Genomic DNA, 18,362 nt, shown 5'->3' with positions numbered 1-18,362 from the left:
GACTAAGGCACACTTTCCATAAACCACCTTTATAAGTCTTGCTTGAAAGCAAGAGAGGTGTTATCAGTGCCTTCCACTAACAGAGGGAGACTAGGCTCTGGGCAGAAGTCTGGGAGATAGTCAAAGACCATTTTCAGCTTTGTCCTGCCTCTGGTTTCAAAGATACTTCCTCTCTGGCTGGGGAGTAAACAATACACAGTGCAAAGTAGCTGACTCTTTGGCTCAGCTAGTGGGGACCGAGGAAGAAAAGGATTTCATCTGGAGAGAACTCACCAGTAACCCAGCTTATCCCTCTCAGTGTCCCTTGAACAGTGAATCTATGCTTAACATTGGAAAGCCACCTCTTAACCTCTTTGGATTAAAGAAGTAAGTGGTTCACAAAATGACTATTTCCAAGTCACCTATGAGAGAGGAAGACTGGTTCAAAAGCAGATGCCTGAGCTTACTCCCTGAGATTCTACTTTGGTAGGTGTGGGGTAGTATTTAGGCATAGCAAGGTAAATTTCAAAATCATAGCCTTCATGTAAGTGAAGGACTTTCCAAGGGCAGCATGTTGGCCAATAGCAAGAGTTGGTGAGAATGTTCAGTGGCCAAGCCTTCTCCTCAGATTCTCTTACTAAAGCAGGTGGACTCCCCAGCTTTGGTTGGAAAACATCACCATGTATCTTCAATTCAGAAGACAAGAAAGAAAGAAAGAAAGGTCTTGAAATGTGGTCTCCACATGACTCAATACAATTTCTCCTCACCTCTGTGCAACAAAAAATTGTTTGCTTGGCTCTGACTACTTACACATACCACGTTTAAATTTTTTGGGTCAAATCCACTCAAAGTAAACAGGAAGTTGCTGCAAATATGACGAAATAGCTTCTGGTTGCACACCTTGGTGGCAATGAATTGGTCAAAAAACATATGAGGGTAGAGCATCTTGTCACCAAATAGTGCCTGCAGGATGAGTATAAGACACCATCAGATTTCATGGAAGTGGATGTCAAGAGTGGAAAGGAACAGACAAGGGCTGGACAGCGGTGGTATCTGCACTATACAAGTCCTCATTGAAAGGGAGAGCTCTGTTAAATTTTGTCTTTGGTTCTCCCAACCCACCCTGGTGGTCTTCCCAACTTTCCACTTGATGCCTTTTCCCAAGATCCTCTACTTGGGGTGTTTTGAGAATGCCTCTTGTGAAACCAGTCCCTGTAGGGAACTGGTAAGTCTTTGGAGTTGGGGATACCTTGGTTCAATTTTGGACTCTGTTTCTTGTACCTTAAGGAAGTATTGAATTTCAATTATCCAGAAGTTTCTCAACACTGACATGAAAAATTAACATGCAGTATGTTGTGAAGATAATAGGTCATGTTTAAAAGGAGGCTTCTGGGGGCACCTGGTTGGCTCAGTGGGTTAAGCCTCTGCCTTCAGCTCAGGTCATGATCTCAGGGTCCTGGGATCAAGCCCCAATCGGGCTCTCTACTGAGCAGGAAGCCTGCTCCCCCCCCCCCGCCTGCCTCTCTGCCTACTTGTGATCTCTCTCTGTCAAATAAATAAATACAATCTTTAAGAAAAAGGAGTCTTCTGCAGTTTCTATAATCTAGTAAACACTCCTCAAACAATAACTGCTATTATAATTAGTGAATGATTGTTCCAGAATCTTTCAGCGAACTCTTCCAGAAGCAAAAGCTTAACCCCCCCAAATCAAACTCTACTAATGGAATTTTAGGCAATATTTCCAGTGAGTTTAATTTACCTTCTGAACTTTAGGAATCCCTTCAAATTAGAACACAAATTCATATCTAATTCCTGTGCATAGAAGATGAATCTTGTCTTTGTTTCACAATAACTTGTTTTATAATCTTAAATTAGATACAAAGATGAAAATATTCTAAAAAAAAGACTTTATGTGTTTATTTGAGAGAGAAAGAGAGCAGCAGGAGGGGCAGAGGAAGAGGGAGGGAAACAAGCAGATTCCCTGTTGAGTGCAGAGCGTGATAGCTCGATCCTAGGACCCTGAGATCATTACTTGAAGCCAGACAACTGCTCTTTCACCCTGACCAAAAGAGGAAGGATAGCAATGCAGGCCAGCCAACCATGCAGCACCTATTCCTAAAGTGTAGCCAACGTGACCTGTAGACTATAATTCCAAGTTGGTTCTGGATGGGGTGTACTTGTCACGTAGCAGCATCTAGTTCTAGTTGCTGTGAATTTAAGGAGTTCCTTCTAGGTACAGGGCCCCATGCCAGGTCACATGGTTTGTCAAGCAGAACATGGGCCAGATGCAGCTCTCAGTGGCCTGCTGAACTGGGCACCATGTGCTTGGCTGTGTAAGGATCCAGAACTGACTTTTTCAGGTTGGCATTGGAAAGGAGGGGAAATGACTATGTAGAAGAAAGAACATCGACCATAGATGGCCTGGTCAGATCTGGGTTCAGGTTCTGGTTCCACCACCCATTCACTGGGTCATTTGGGACAGGGTGCTTAGCCTTTTTGAGCCACAGGTTCTTCTTTTAGAAATGAAGACGGGTGCTTTGTTGGCTCAGTCGGTTAAGTGTCTGACTCTTGATTTTGGCTCAGGTCATGATCTCAGCGTTGTGAGATCGAGGCCCACCTTGGGCTCTGTGCTGAGTGTGGAGCCTGCTTTGGACTCTTTCTCTCCCTCTGTCTCTAAAGAGAGGAAGAAAAAAAGAAATAGAGAAAGGATGGAAGAAAGGAAGACAATACTAACAATCCTTACTACTATAGATAACATGCAAAGAGGAAAGGGTCAAAGCAAGCTGTAGGTCAGAAAAAAGATAGAGGGGAAAGAACACAGAAATGCTCAGGGGTTAAACAGGGGTGAAAGAGGTAGAGAGGATAATCAGTTGGTAATTAGGAGATCTGAAGTGCCAAGTGCTGAGATTTTGAATCTAAAATAAAATAATAATACTAGATAATTCTTACTGAGCACCTGCTATAAGCCAGATACGATGCTTAAACATATATTGTCTCAATCAATCTCCGAAAAAATTTGACAAATCTTACCCTTTTTTTAACTCCTTCATTCATTTTCAACTTTACTGAGGAATAATTGATATCATAAGACAGTAAGTGTCTTATAAATGGAAGTTTGTATGCTTTGACCTACATTTCCCCATTTCCCCCTCCTCCAGCCCCTACTAACCACCATTCTATTCCCCTTTTCTATGAAATTGGTTTTTTAATATTATATTCTACATATAAGTGATTCAGTACAGTATTTGTCATTCTCTTTCTGGCCCATTTCACTTAGCGTTGTGCCCACGAGTTTCATCTGGTTTCCTTATTCTCTTTTGACTTTTTGGTGTTCTTTTAAATTTTCCCATTTTAATTCGTCTTTACTATTTTCCAGAAGAGCTATAGTAATTTATATTTTCACCAGTAGCGTACAAGGGTTCGCTTTTCTCAACATCCTTGCCAACATTTATTTCTCTTCTTTTTGGTAAAACCCATCTAACGATTATGAGGCAATGCTCCATTGTGGTTTTGGTTTCCGTCTCCCTGATGATTAGTGAGGTTGTGCATCTTTCCATGTGTCTGTTGGTCATTTGCATATCTTCTTCGGAAAAATGTGAATTCTTGTCCATTGCCCTATTTAATAGGATTACCCACTTTTTTGGCTATTGAATTGTATGAGCGTTTTATATATTTTGGTAATTAACCCCTAATCAGATACATGGTTTGCAAAAATTTTCTCCCATTCTGTAGGCTGCATTTTCAATATATTAATCACTACTTTGCTGTTGAAGCTTTTTAGTTAGTCCCATTTGCTGATATTGCCAGTTCTCTTGGTGTTTTATCCAGAAAAATCATCATCAAGACCAATGTCAAGGAGGCTTTTCCCTATGCTTTTTTTTTTTTAGAAAGATTTTATTTATTTATTTGACAGAGAGAGAGAGAGAGAGATCTTAGGTAGGCAAAGAGGCAGGCAGAGAGAGAGAGGGGGAAGCAGGATCCCTGCTGAGTAGAGAGCCTGATGTGGGGCTCGATCCCAGGACCCTGGGATCATGACCTGAGCCGAAGGCAGAGGCTTAACCCACTGATCCACCCAGGTGCCCCTCTCTATGCTTTTTTTCTAGGAGTTTTGTGTTTTCAGATATTCAGTGTAAGTCTTCAATCTACTTTGAGTTAATTTTTGTGAGAGGTGTTACATAGGGGTTCCATTTCATTCTTTTTTAAGGATTTTATTTGACAAGAGAGAGAGAGCACAAGCAGAGGGAGTGGCAGGCAGAGGAAGCAGACTCCCTGCTAAGTAGGGAGCTGGACACAGGACTCAATGCCAGGATCCTGGGATCATGACCTGAGCCGAAGGCAGATGCTTAACCGACTAAGCCACCCAGGCGTCCCTCATTCTTTTGAATGTGACTGTCCAGGTACCCCAATGCCATGTATTGAAGGGATTGGTTTTTTCACCATTGTGTGTTCATAGTACCCTTGTCAGAGATCAGTAGACCAGAAGTGTGGGTTTATTTCTGGTTCTCTATTCTATCCCACTTGTCTATGCACCTGTTTTTATGTTAGTACAATACTGTTTTGATGACTATAGTTTTGTAAGAGAGTTTGAAATTGGGAAGTGGGATGCCTCCCCTTTTGCTCTGCTTTCACAAGACTGGTTGGGCTATTTGGGGCCTTTGTATTTCCGTACAAATTTTAGGATTGTATTTTCCAGTTCTGTGAAAATTGCTATTGGAATTTTGATGGGGATAGCACTGAATCTGCAGTTCTCTCTGGTTTATATGGGCACATTAGTGATATTAATCCTTCCAGTCCGTGAACACAGGGTATCTTTTTATTTATTTGCATCTTTCTGGGTTTTATAGGTATGGAACTGAATCACCATGGGCTAATTTACTTATTTCTCACAAGCCTGAATCCCTGGCTTCTACAAAAATGCTCTCCCTTCCATCCGCTTTAACTGAAATCACTGAATGTAGCAATCACTTTCAGTCTGCCATGGGAAAAGCCCATATTAATCTGTTAGAGGAAAACACACTATACCAATTCATTTCAACAGAGTAACTGATCAGATTTGTTATCTGTCAGTGCACAGAGGGAATTTGGAGTTCAGGATATTGCCCAGATTTTGAGGAGTCAACAGACTGAGAGTCTATGAAGCATGGGCAGTTGAATAAGGTTGGGCTTTCAGTGGGACACCTGGGTGATGCAGTTGGGTAACTCTTGATTCAGCTCAGGTGGTGATTACAGGGTTGGGAGATCTATCCCCACATCAGGCTCCATGTTCAGCGGGGAGTCTGTTTCAGATTCTCACTCCCTCTCCTTCTGCCCCTCCTGCTCATGCTCTCTCTCTCAAATAAATACATAAATAAATAAATAAATATTTTTAAATGGTTGGACTTTGCAGGTGGGAAGAAAGTAGGTTCTAGGCAAATCCTGATAGCAATGAGTAACTGACATTTATTAAATTTTTATAATGTGCAAGACCAGGTTCTAAGGGATTCACAATTCTGAACTAAATCCCCACAGCAGTTTGAGGAGTAGGAACTATTAATATTCCCTCTTTGGGGCACCTGGGTGGCTCAGTGGGTTAAAGCCTCTGTCTTCTGCTCAGGTCATGATATCAGGGTCCTAGGATTGAGCCCCACTTTGGGGTCCCTCTAGGGAGCCTGCTTCCTCCTCTCTCTGCCTGCCTCTCTGCCTACTTGTGATCTCTGTCAAATAAATAAAATCTTAAAAAATAGATCCTATCTTTATGGGTGAAGAACATGATTCACAAAACTCATAAGGTCTTGACCAAAGTTACCTAGCCATCTAGGATCCAACCACATTCCACCGACTGCCATGCTGTGTTTTCAATCCCTACCCCATATTGCTCCTAAAAGCCCAGGTGCCACTAGAGAGAAATTTAACCCACGAGATTAAACAAATCAGTTAATCACCTCAACATTGGCTCCATCTGTGAGTGAGAAACGACATGGGATAGAAATCCCTGATGTAGATTTAGACAATAGGGTAGGATGGTATTGGTGTGAGCTCCCTGAACCCTGTCAGTAAAATCACGTTATCAACAGATCTATGTAGACATCTTACATCTATGATAGTATCAGAAGCTTGTAAAATGCCATTTTGTCTAAGGTTTTCTTCTCTTGAAATCAGTGAAAATAGAACTAGTTTTAGTAACTACAGATTTAAACTTGGAGGAGTCACATACCTTGACTACTTCTCTGGAAAGAGTTTTGAATTTTTCATAGGACTTTGGGTGTATTTCACCGTGATGACTGGAACCAATGCAAAAAATATCTTAATCCTTTTGTCCAGCTCTGGATTGGTAGAGAATGCTATGAAGGCTGAAGGGGAAGAACACACAAGTCTATAGATTTAAAACAATTCTTTATTCACCATAAATGAGAGCAAAAGGAGGCATGTTAAAAGCAACAACAGCCACTACAAAAACAACTCAAAATAACTACCACTGGTAAGGAAAACTTTCCTAAACTTCTCAAGAAGAAAATTGGGTAATTCAAAATGCAGTGACTTTCCTGTCTCTGGAGAATTTAAGTCTACTCATAGTGCTGCAGAAAGGGTTCAAACATCCACTGGGGGGGGGCATGGCCAGGTAGACCCCAAGGGCCATTCTACCTTGACCATACTCTTTGGTATCAGAAAATACTTGGCCCACAATTTTGGCTTCCCATTCACTAGCCATGGCACGTCTTAGTTTGCTCAAACTGTAAATGTGGAAAACAGATTCCTCACAGGATGATTCTTTTGAATCACATATATATAAAATGGAAGGTATACTTTGGCATTCTTGCCACTGGGAAGGATTTCCAAATTCAGCCATTTGTAAAACATGGAGGATAATGGTCTTAAATGTTTCTAGGTTGCCATGAGGTATAGTATGTAAGATGCACAGCATCCAAAGACCTACTTTACACCAGAAACCTGGTCAGGATTCAGATGTAGAAAAGAGCCTGCTGGAGATGCTATTAGTATTGTTGAGGTGTCTAGCTACATGGGGAGCAGGGCAGGGGGCGAAGTGCCTCATGCCATTGTCAACATGGCCCCATCAACCTCTAGCCTATCCCAGGGCCTCTGGGAACAAAAAGAAACAATAATTATGGCATATGATTTCCACAGTTTGTAGTTATCTGATTTCTTTTCAGTGTCCTCATTCAATTGAAAGCTCTTTAAGGGAAAGACTATCATTTTTTATCTTGGCTTTCCCTGTGTCTAAACCAGTGTCCAGCAACCATGTGTGGTATATACATAAGTGAATAAGTCCCTCTCCCTCAGGCTTATCTGTCCATTTCCAAGTTCAGTCCTGGGGCAGCAGAAATCCCTGGTGTCCTCCTCACTTCATTTACTCTTCAGAAACCAGTCAGAGGAAATGGTTTCCCAGGCCAAGTCCTCAAGTTTGAGACTGCACAGAGGAAAGAAGTATTGAATCCTTTCATGAATCTGGAAGGTTCTCTGACACTCTCAGATCCCACCTGCCCCGAACATACTGATGGTGGTGCCTTGTGAGTGGCCCACATAATAGAGTCGCTCTTGTACAGTTTCCTCTATGATAAAATCACAGCCAGCCATCTCATCGATGCTGCAAAAGAGAAAGAACAACAAAACTGGAAAAAGAAACCATCCATTGTCAGGCCTGCAATATTTAGACATGTTGATTGCAGGTATAGAGACATAGCTTTTGTCAGTTTAAGACTAGAGTCAATATAGAACTTTTGGTATCTCGGCAAGTTTTGGGGATTTCCTCTTGATTGTAAGAGTCACATGATGAAAAGACCAGAATTGGAAAATTCTGCTTTGCAAAGGCCCAGAGAGCATTTTCCTGTAAGCCTTGTCATAGTTCATTAAATTCTATGGCAGATTTACCAAACCCCCTTGAAAAGAACAGTGTCTGGGATGCTTATTTTAAAAGCAGACTAAAGCAAGCAGATCTGCAGGTATTAGCCAGGACAGACGGAATCAGAATTTCCAGGGAAGCGGCACAGCGATCTGTGTATTTATCAATCACATCAGCTGCTTTGCTGATGTAGCTGGGAAAATGCTCAGCTAGGGAATGATCGTGGTACCTGTGCTAGTGTTGTCATAGGGTGGCACTGGGGTGAGGAATGAGGAAATATCGAGAAAGGCATCAATGGCTTTAGTGGCCCGTAAGGCATGCTTCTTAGCTCCTGGGCCAAGATGGATGGTCGTTCCTGGCTGCTGTGGCTTCTAGAGCAGACCATGCCCTAGGAGCTGTTGCTGGCAACTCTGCTCTTCTGTCATTCTGTGCCCTCAGGCTTTCTTTTTATTTCCCCAGGACCCCAACTCTAGGCCCAGGTTTCAGCCCCGCCAGCCAATGGTTTATTCCTCCTCAGCAAACAAACATTGGAGGTACCACTTGTGCAGACTCACCCAGGATTCACTCTTGGCTTATCATAAATGTCTGGGCCTCAAAATTTGCACCCAGAACCTTGTTTCTGGTCCCATTTCTCCATCAATTTCTACTTGAGCAAGCACCCCATGTAAGCTTCCTTTGGGGTCCACAGTGGCCAAGTGATAGTCCTGGAATTAACCTTCCTAAAAATCATCTCTGCATTTTGATTTTTCTTTTTACATATATATTTTGCACACACACAAACACACACACACCAGCAAGCGGGGTTTTTAAAACAAACAACAATGCAGTGAATAAGGGCATTTCTCCAGAGCATGTGTAGCGAAAGAAACATTTGTTTCCTTCTTATGGATTCCACTGAGTTGTGTGTGCACAGAAAGGGGAAAACCCAAGGGTGTTCGTGTCCATGAACAAGGTATACCCTTTATTTATTAGAATGCAGCTCCTTACCTGAAGGCCCAGTATTCTTTAGATTTGGGTGAGAATTTCAAGTGTTTCTTAGACCAGGTGTTGCCCTGGCTATTCCCCATCCACACATCATAACCGTGATCTGCCAGAAGGAATGTCAGGCTGTTGTTCGGGAGATTGCATATCCAGTTAGTGGCAGACGTGATTAAGCCATGTTGCAAATACAAGACGGGTCTCAGAGCTGAAACACACACGGGCAACAAGAGTCTCATGTCTCTATGGCCTCAGGGTATGTAGGGGAATCCTCTTTCCTGACTTCCTCTAGCAGAACAGAGGGCAAGAAATGGCATTTGGCACCCGGCAAACCTGGCTTTGAGTCCTCTGTGAACAACTGACTTGGGCAAGTAATTTTTCATCTTCTGTCTTATTTTTCTCTTTGTAAAATTTGGATTATATATACTGTTTTATGTTGTTCTGTGGGCACTGGAGTCAGGTTGTTCTTGCTCAAAGTTGATTCTACTACATATTAGCCCCTTGTGCCTCAGTTAATTTATCTGTATAATGGGCAGTGATAACAATGCTATCTCCTAGTGTAGTCGAAAGAATTAAATTAGAATTAAAATACTTAGGGGCGCCTGGATGGCTCAGTCAGTTAAGTGTCTGCCTTTGGCTCAGGGTCATGATCTCAAGGTCCTGGGATGGAGCCCTGTGTTGGGCTCAGCACTCAGTGGGGGGAGGGGTGTCTGCTTCAAGATTATTTCTCTTCATCTCTGCTCCCCCCTACACTTTCCTCTCTCACTCTCTCTCTAAAATAAACAAACAATTCTTTAGAAAATACATAAAAGACTGTCCAGCATAATGAATCATTTCATTATTTCATTATTCATAGCAATTATTTCATAATTCATTTCATTATTCATATCAATAAGGCTTGCTGTCTCATGGAGCATCTGACTAGCAAACTAAATTTTCTCGAAATAATAACAGAAACATTAAAAAGTGCCAGTTTTGAATATAGACTGAGATCCAGGCACTAGGCTCGATTTTACACACGCCACATGGTCTCATTCACATTGTCAGAAAGCTAAACAGCAAAAGGCAAGGTTTTCAGGAACATGTTATGCAAAGTGTAATTACAAAGTCCTGTTCACAATGTAGAACTGGGACAGCTTGATGAAGAAGAAGGCGAGAAGTGGTGTTGAGACACAAACAAGAGAGAAAGTGACAATGGTGTTCTTGTCTTTTACAAAGGGTTTGTAACTGTGCTGGTACCCAGGATCCCCTCAGCTCCCCTGGGCTAGACCAGTTCCTGGGGATCAGGCAGCTACACCGGGGTCCCAGAGAGCCTTCTGTCACCCAGACACAAGAAACTAAACTTTACGTTCATTCAGTCTTCCTTTGGAGGAAGCGGAAAGAAGGAGTGTTATTAATTCTGCTCAGTTATTGCTAAAGAGCAGTCATAAGCCATAGCCCGCCCTGGATCTTCTCACTGTAGAGTCAACTGTCCAGCTCACGCATTTCAGCAGCTACCTGGTGAACCAAAATAAAAGTTTGGGCAGACAAAGTTCTCAATGACTATTTTCAAAGATAATGGGGTTATCTATAATCTAGATTTTTCTCTTCACACGATAAACCATTCTGATACTGGTAAGATTCATTATACAAGACTCCAAAGGATCAAATGAGCTAAGATTTGAGAGAAGAAAGCAAAGAGTTCTTTCCAGATGAATTCCCCCTTTCTCTACAGAGATCAGTCTGTGTTGTAGGGAGCTAGGACTGACTCATTAATCAAGTTTAAGTATAGCACGAATTGGGCCCAACTTAGGACGCCTGGGTGGCTCAGTCAGTTAAGCGTCTGCCTTCGGTTCAGGGCATGATCCCAGGGTCCTGGGATCGAGCACCCCACTGGGCTCCCAGCTCAGCGAGGAGTCTGCTTCTCCCTCTACCTTTCTCCCTGTCTTTCAAATACATAAATAAAATATAATCTTCTAAAAAATCGGGTCAGATTTACTTAAAACATGAAGTCCCAATGACTTAAGAAGAGAACTAATTACAAATGAAGTAAGTTGCAAAGCTGTTGGGATAGCTGAAGAAAAAGACAGTGATCATGTCCAAGCCTAGACTTGAGGAATACTGAAGCAGAAAGAAGTTTTCAGATAAGAGACAGATTGGAGGTAAAATTGGTAGATCTTGGCAACTCACTGCATATAGGAAGTGATGAAGAAGAAAGTGTCAAGTTGACTCCTAGGGTTTTGGTTTGTCAGCCTGACAAGGGTATCTCCATAACAAGACCAAGATTTCTTTCATGCTTTTTTGGAAGGAAAATGTGATGGAGTATAAAAAGATTAAATAAACAGCATACAGTTAACCTTTGAACAACATTGGTCCACTTATACGTGGCTTTTTCTTTTATTATTTTCAGCATCACAGTATTAATTATTATTTTTCACCACACCCAGTGCTCCATGCAATCCATGCCCTCTATAATACCCAACACCTGGTACCCCAACTTCTCACCTCCCGCCCCATTGAAACCCTCAGATTGTTTTTCAGAGTCCATAGTCTCTCATGATTCACCTGCCCTTCCAATTTCCCCCAACTCCCTTCTCCTCTCTAACTCCCCATGTCCTCCATGCTATTTGTTATGCTCCACAAATAAGTGAAACCATATGATAATTGACTCTCTCTGCTTGACTTATTTCACTCAGCATAATCTCTTCCAGTCCCGTCCATGTAGCTACAAAAGTTGGGTATTCATCCTTTCTGATGGAGGCATAATATTCTATCGTGTATATGGACCATATATTCCTTATCCATTCATCTGTTGAAGGACATCTTGGTTCTTTCCACAGTTTGGCGACCGTGGCCATTGTTGCTATAAACATTGGGGTACAGATGGCCTTCTTTTCACGACATCTGTGTCTTTGGGGTAAAAACCCAGGAGTGCAATGTCAGGGTCATAGGTAAGTTCTATTTTTAATTTCTTGGGGAATCTCCACACTGTTCCCCAAAGAGGCTGCACCAACTTGCATTCACACCAACAGTGGAAGAGGGTTCCCCTTTCTCCACATCCCCTCCAACACATGTTGTTTCCTGTCTTGCTAATTTTGGCCATTCTAACTGGTGTAAGGTGATATCTCAGTGTGGTTTTAATTTGAATTTCCCTGAGGGCTAGTGATAATGACCATTTTTTCATGTGTCTGATAGCCATTTGTATGTCTTCATTGGAGAAGTGTCTGTTCATATCTTCTGCCCATTTTTTGATATGATTGTCTGTTTTGTGTGTGTTGAGTTTGAGGAGTTCTTTATAGATCCTGGATATCAACCTTTTGTCTGTACTGTCATTTGCAAATATCTTCTCCCATTCCGTGGGTTACCTCTTTGTTTTCTTGACTGTTTCCTTTGCTGTGCAGAAGCTTTTGATTTTGGTGAAGTTCCAAAAGTTTATTTTCGCTTTTGTATCCTTGGCCTTTGAAGACATATCTTGAAAGAAGTTGTTGTGCCTGATATCAAAGAGATTACTGCCTATGTTCTCCTCTACAATTCTGATGGATTCCTGTCTCACTTGAGGTCTTTTATCCATTTTACGTTTATCTTTGTGTATGGTGTAAGAGAATGGTCAAGTTTCATTCTTCTACATATAGCTGTCCAGTTTTCCCAGCACCATTAATTGAAGAGACTGTCTTTTTTCCACTGTATATTTTTTCCTGTTTTGTTGAAGATTAATTGACCATAGAGTTTAGGGCCCATATCTGGGCTCTCTACTCTGTCCCACTGGTCTATGTGTCTATTTTTATGCCAGTACCATGCTGTCTTGGTGATCACAGCTTTGTAATAAAGCTTGAAATCAGGTAACGTGATGCCCCCAGCTTTATTTTTGTTTTTCAACATTTCCTTAGCGATTCTGATTCCATACAAATTTTAGGATTATTTGCTCCAGCTCTTTGAAGAATACCAATGGAATTTTAATTGGAATGGCATTAAAAGTATAGATTGCTCTAGGCAGTATAGACATTTTAACAATGTTTATTCTTCTGATCCAAGAGCATGGAATGGTCTTCCATCTTTTTGTGTCTTCTTCAATTTCTTTCATGAGTGGTCTGTAATTCCTTGAGTACCGATCCTTTACTTCTTTGGTTAGGCTTATTCCCAGGTATCTTATGGTTCTTGGTGCTCTAGTAAATGGAATCTATTCTCTAATTTACCTTTCTGTATTTTCATTGTTAGTGTATAAGAAAGCCACTGATTTCTGCACATTGACTTTGTATCTTGCCACATTGCTGAATTGCTGTATGAGTTCTAGTAGTTTGGGGGTGGAGTCTTTTGGGTTTTCCATATAAAGAATCATGTCATCTGCCAAGAGAGAGAGTTTGACTTCTTCATTGCCAATTTGGATACCTTTTATTTCCCTTTGTTGTCTGATTGCTGTTGCTAGGACTTCTAATACTATGTTGAACAAGAGTGGTGAAAGTGGGGCGCCCGGGTGGCTCAGTGGGACAAGCCACTGTCTTCGGCTCAGGTCATGATCTCGGGGTCCTGGGATCGAGTCCCACATCCGGCTCTCTGCTCAGCAGGGAGCCTGCTTCTTCCTCTCTCTCTCTCTGCCTACTTGTGATCTCTCTCTGTCAAATAAATAAATAAAATCTTTAAAAAATAAGTTAAAAAAAAAGAATGGTGAAAGTGGGCATCCTTGTCTTGTTCCTGATCTCAACAGGAAGGCTGCAAGCTTTTTCCCATTGAGAATGATATTTGGTGTGGGTCATCATAGATAGGCTTTATGAAGTTCAGAAATGTTCCCTCTATCGCTATACTTTGAAGCGTTTTAATCAGGAATGAATGTTGGATTTTGTCAAATGCTTTTTCTGCATCAATTGAGAGGACCATGTGGTTCTTCTCTTTTCTCATATTAATTTGTTGTATCACATTGATTGATTTGCGAATGTTGATCCATCTTGTAGCCCAGGGATGAATCCCACCTGGTCATGATGGATAATCTTTTTAATGTGCTGTTGGATCCTGTTTGCTAGGATCTTGTTGAGAATCTTAGCATCCATATTCATCAGTGATAATGGTCTGAAATTCTCCTTTTTGGTAGGGTCTTTGCCTGGTTTGGGGATCAGGGTAATGCTGGCTTCATAGAAAGAGTCTGGAAGTTTTCCTTCTGTTTCAATTTTTTGAAAATTCAGGAGAATAGGTGTTATTTCTTCTTTGGAAGTTTGATAGAATTCCCCAGGGAATCCGTCAGGTCCTGGGCTCTTGTTTTTTGGGAGGTTTTTGATCACCGCTTCAATCTCGTTACTAGATATCGGTCTATTCAGGTTGTCAATTTCTTCCTCATTCAATTTTGGGAGTTTATAGTTTTCTAGGAATGTATCCATTTCATCTAGGTTGCTAAGCTTATTGGCATATAACTGTTGATAATAACTTCTGATGATTGTTTCTACTTCCTTGATTTTACTTGTGATCTCTCCCTTTTCATTCATACTTTTATGAATTTGGGCTTTCTCTCTTTTCTTTTGGATTAGTGTAGCCAATGGTTTATCAATCTTATGGATTCTTTCAAAAAACAAACTTCTAGTTTCATTGATATGTTCTACTGTATTTCTGGTTTCTACCTCATTGATCTCAGCTCTAATCTTGATGATTTCCCTTCTTATGTGTGGAGTTGGTTTGATTTGTTGTTGATTCTCCAGTTCTTTAAAGTGTAGAGACAGTTGCTGTGTTCTGGTATTTTCAGTTTCTTTGAGGGAGGTTTGGATGGCTATGTATTTTCCCCTTAGGACCGCCTCTGCTGTATCCCATAGGTTTTGGACCGAAGTGTCTTCATTCTCATTTATTTCCATGAATTATTTCAGTTCCTTTGATCTCCTGGTTGATCCAAGCATTCTTAAACAAGGTGGTCTTTAGCTTCCAGGTGTTTGAGTTCCTTCGGAACTTTTCCTTGTAATTGAGCTCCAGTTTCAAAGCATTGTGATCTGAGAATGTGCAGGGAATAATCTCAGTCTTTAGGTATCGGTTGAGTCCTGATTTGTGACCCAGTATGTGGTCTATTCTTGAGAAGGTTCCATGCGCAATTGATAAGAATGAGTATTCTGTTGTTTTAGGGTGGAATGTTCTGTATATATCTATGAGGTCCATCTGGTCCAATGTGTCATTCAATGCTCTTGTTTCTTTATTGATTTTCTGCTTCGATGATCTGTCTATTTCTGATAGAGGCATGTTAAAATCTCCTACTATTAGTGTATTCATATCAATATGACTCTTTATTTTGATTAACAGTTTTTGATAAATGCAGTACAGTCCTATAAGTGTATTTTTTATTACTCATGATTTTTTAAACATTTCCTTTTCTCTACCCCACTTTACTGTAAGAATACAGTATATGATGCCCATAACAGACAAATTATGTGTTAATTGACTATTTATATTATTGTTGAGGCTTGTGGTCAACAGTAGGCTATTAGTAGCTAAGTTTTGGGGGAGCCAAAAGTTACACGTGAGTTTTCAGATGCTTGGAGTGGGGGTAGTGTTGTCCCTAACTCCTGTGTTGTTTGATCCAACTGTGTACCTAAATGCTTGAAAAACTCCAGAAGATTCTACGAGTGAAATGGAGCAAGACTGTTGGAGGTGATGAGTTTTTTATTTCAGAACAAAATCTGCCTGTCTGCTCTGCTTCTCTAAGCACCCCTAGGAATCTCTGCTGTAGGCATTCTTCCTTCCATAACAAAATAAATCCTACTTCTTCTGGGACATCCTCTTCCATGAGGAATCCGGTAAATTCTGAGGACATAACCATCTTTGGTCACGACATCACACTCTTCGCAAGAGTAACCCCAGTAGGAAATAATCTGGCTCTGAAAAGAGAAGAGGAAAACAACACAACCATGATGTCACCACTCGGTTTGTATACCTACACTGCAGTATAGCACTTTGAATTACACAACCTACTGTTCAGCTAAGTACTGGGATAGAATGTAGCAGGAAAATCAGGATCACCTGAGGAAGATTTTAGAAGAAGGTTGCATGCAAAGGCAGGGGAAGGCAAGGTAGGGTGATCATACCTCCTGATATTATTAATGCCACCCAAACATTCTCAAAATGTTTGGGAAAAAAATTGTATGGCCATGGTCAGCTACTGAGGGAAGCCATGGGGATTGTATAGGACTCCATGGTGGGTAACAAGTGATCTATGACTATACAACCTTAAAGGGAGGTAGAAGAAAGCAGTCACCAGGCCCAGAATGAGATAGGTAGAAAGGGCCACATGGAGAAGGAGACAGCCCACCTAAGGTGACCACATGGAGGAAACGAGGGCAATGAATCATCCGACCTCCCTCTTGTCCTTCTGATCTCTGCTTAAGATTTCAAAGGGCTGAACTGAACTGAAATCTATGTCAAAGGAGCTTGTGGACCTAGGTCAGCTTCTTGACCAGAGGGAAAGATGCAAAGAAGAGAAAGTGAACCCAAATGAAACCTCCTGCACAGATACACAGGCAGGAGGGGAAATATTGTTTGCTGGTCATCTTCAGCAGAAAGAGTATGGTGTATATGTTCTGCTTTATTAATCCTTACAACAAGCCTTTGAGATGGGGTTGTACCCACTTACAATGGAGAGAAGGGAGTGTCAGCAAGCTGCACAATCTATCTGAGATTGTACGCTAGGAAGAGAGAAACACAAAATTAAAGCATAAGGAGGCTTAGCCCCAAAGCTCATGGCTTTACCACAGGATTATGCAGGTATCCATGCAAAGTGCACGAAAGATGTGCATATGCATTTAAAGTAGTGGTTATGAGCCTGGACTCTAGAGACAAACCACATGGCATTGAAAGCTAGTTCTTTATTTTCTTAGCTGGGCAACTCCAGACAACTTATTTAACCCATTTGTCCCTCAACTGTAAAATAAAAACAATACTAGTATCTCTTCACAGACTTGTTCTGAGGACTTTACATAAAGTATCTAGAATAGTGCCTGGCACCCACAAGTGCCCTGGAGATGTTTATCATTCTCATTATCTTTATAGAATAATTAAGAACCCCAAAGCACCCAGACCAGGAAGGAAGAGAATGTGTGTGAAAATTAGAGAAAGAGGGAAAATTCCACATGATGACATATAGCCACGGACTGTGAGATCAGCCATGAAGGAGGTTAGGGGTGCCTGCTGCTTACCATTGGGAGAGGAACAACAGGAGAAACTAATTAGACACTGTGACAGTTTCATTCTTCTTAAAGTCTACACAGCCTTGACATGGGTGAGGACATCACTGGTGCAGAATGTGTGCAAGAGTATGGAGTAACCCACTGGAATGAAGACTATGGTGGAAACTAGTCATTTTCTTCCTTCCTTCATTTTCTTTCTTCCTTTCCTTTCTTTTCCTTTCCTTTCCACCTTTCTTCCTTTTTCTTTTCTTTCTTCCCTTCCTTCCCTTTTTTTCTTATTTATTTATTTATTTGAGAGAGAGATAGAGATCACAAGTAGGCAGAGAGGCAGGCAGAGAGGCAGGGGGTGGGGCGGGAAGCAGGCTCCCTGCCAAGCAGGGAGCCCATGTGGGGCTCGATCCCAGGACCTTGGGATCATAACCTGAGCTGAAGGCAGAGGCTTTAACCCACTGAGCCACCCAGGTGCCCTCCCTTTCTTTTCTTTTCTTTTTCTCCCTTCCTTCCTTCCTGTCTCTCCCTCCCTCCCTTTCTTTCTTTCCTTCTTTCCTCTCCTTTTTTGACTAACACTATTCCATTCCACTCTATTTCTTTTCACCTCTGGTATAAATTTCTGTATGTTAAGATACTTTCATTTATAAACAACAGAAACCATGTCTGGCTTACTAAACTAAGAAAAACATTGAAACAGCTCACAAATTAAAGAAATGACTTTAGAAGGAACTTCAGGGAGAATGCAGAGATACTCTGTGGAGGTCGTCAATATGAACTCATGGAACTGATCTACAGGAAACCACCATAAGTTGGCAGCTCAAACCACCAGGAAAGGAAATATCACTGCCTCAACTTGGCTCATATCTTTAACAAGTTTAGATTAGCAACTTCCAGACCTGGTTAGCCCATGCCAGGGAACAGGGGCACGAACACAGATTTAGTCAATGCAGAACTGGTTGTAGAGAAGCACACCAATTAGATCTAAAATGATGATACATTAATAATTTTTTATCTTAATGTTTGTTCTTCATGAAGGAGTTAAAATATTCATATTAGCTTCAGGATTTGTTATACTTCCTATCTTGTGATAACCATATACAGGTCCAAGTAGAAGCATCCAGTATGCTGCTGTTAAAAGCTGCCGCATTTTGGGTCTGCCTAGAAAAGGAAATATTAATATATTTGTCATCAGAGAGAAGGCTACAAGTGAACTTTGTGTAATCCTTCTGTAATACGACTGCAGGAGAGAGTAGAAACATGATTCTAGATTGCGCTTTAGCAAGCAATAAACTTAATATTCAAAACTAATTCCAAGAAAAATATGAAATGATGAATCTTTAATAAGAAAAGAAAGAAGGAAGGAAGGAAGGAAGGAAAGCATAAACATCAAATAAGTCCCCACTACACAGCTGGACAAAAGAAGGGAATGTAGAAAGAGAAAGAAATATAGT

The 18,362-nt window shown here is 41.2% G+C and overlaps 1 protein-coding gene across 1 annotated transcript in view; it reads right to left on the bottom strand.

Annotated features, from left to right (window-relative positions):
- The window catches only part of LOC309857456 (lipase member K-like), a gene marked incomplete at both ends in the record, with an annotated part of 30,711 nt that extends 12,653 nt beyond the window's left edge, over window positions 1–18,058 (bottom strand). Inside the window, 7 exon segments of the mRNA XM_082750155.1 lie at window positions 796–942; window positions 6,173–6,210; window positions 6,213–6,308; window positions 7,470–7,561; window positions 8,804–9,002; window positions 15,501–15,615; window positions 17,954–18,058. Coding sequence (XP_082606281.1) covers window positions 796–942; window positions 6,173–6,210; window positions 6,213–6,308; window positions 7,470–7,561; window positions 8,804–9,002; window positions 15,501–15,615; window positions 17,954–18,058 — 792 coding nt within the window.
- Window positions 18,059–18,362: the final 304 nt, after the last annotated feature.

The sequence above is a fragment of the Mustela nivalis genome, assembly GCF_964662115.1.
Source record: "Mustela nivalis genome assembly, contig: HAP1_SCAFFOLD_738, whole genome shotgun sequence".
Taxonomy (NCBI): Eukaryota; Metazoa; Chordata; class Mammalia; order Carnivora; family Mustelidae; genus Mustela; species Mustela nivalis.
The sequence above is the reverse complement of the archived record's forward strand: the minus strand, read 5'-3'. Positions and strand labels throughout refer to the sequence as shown.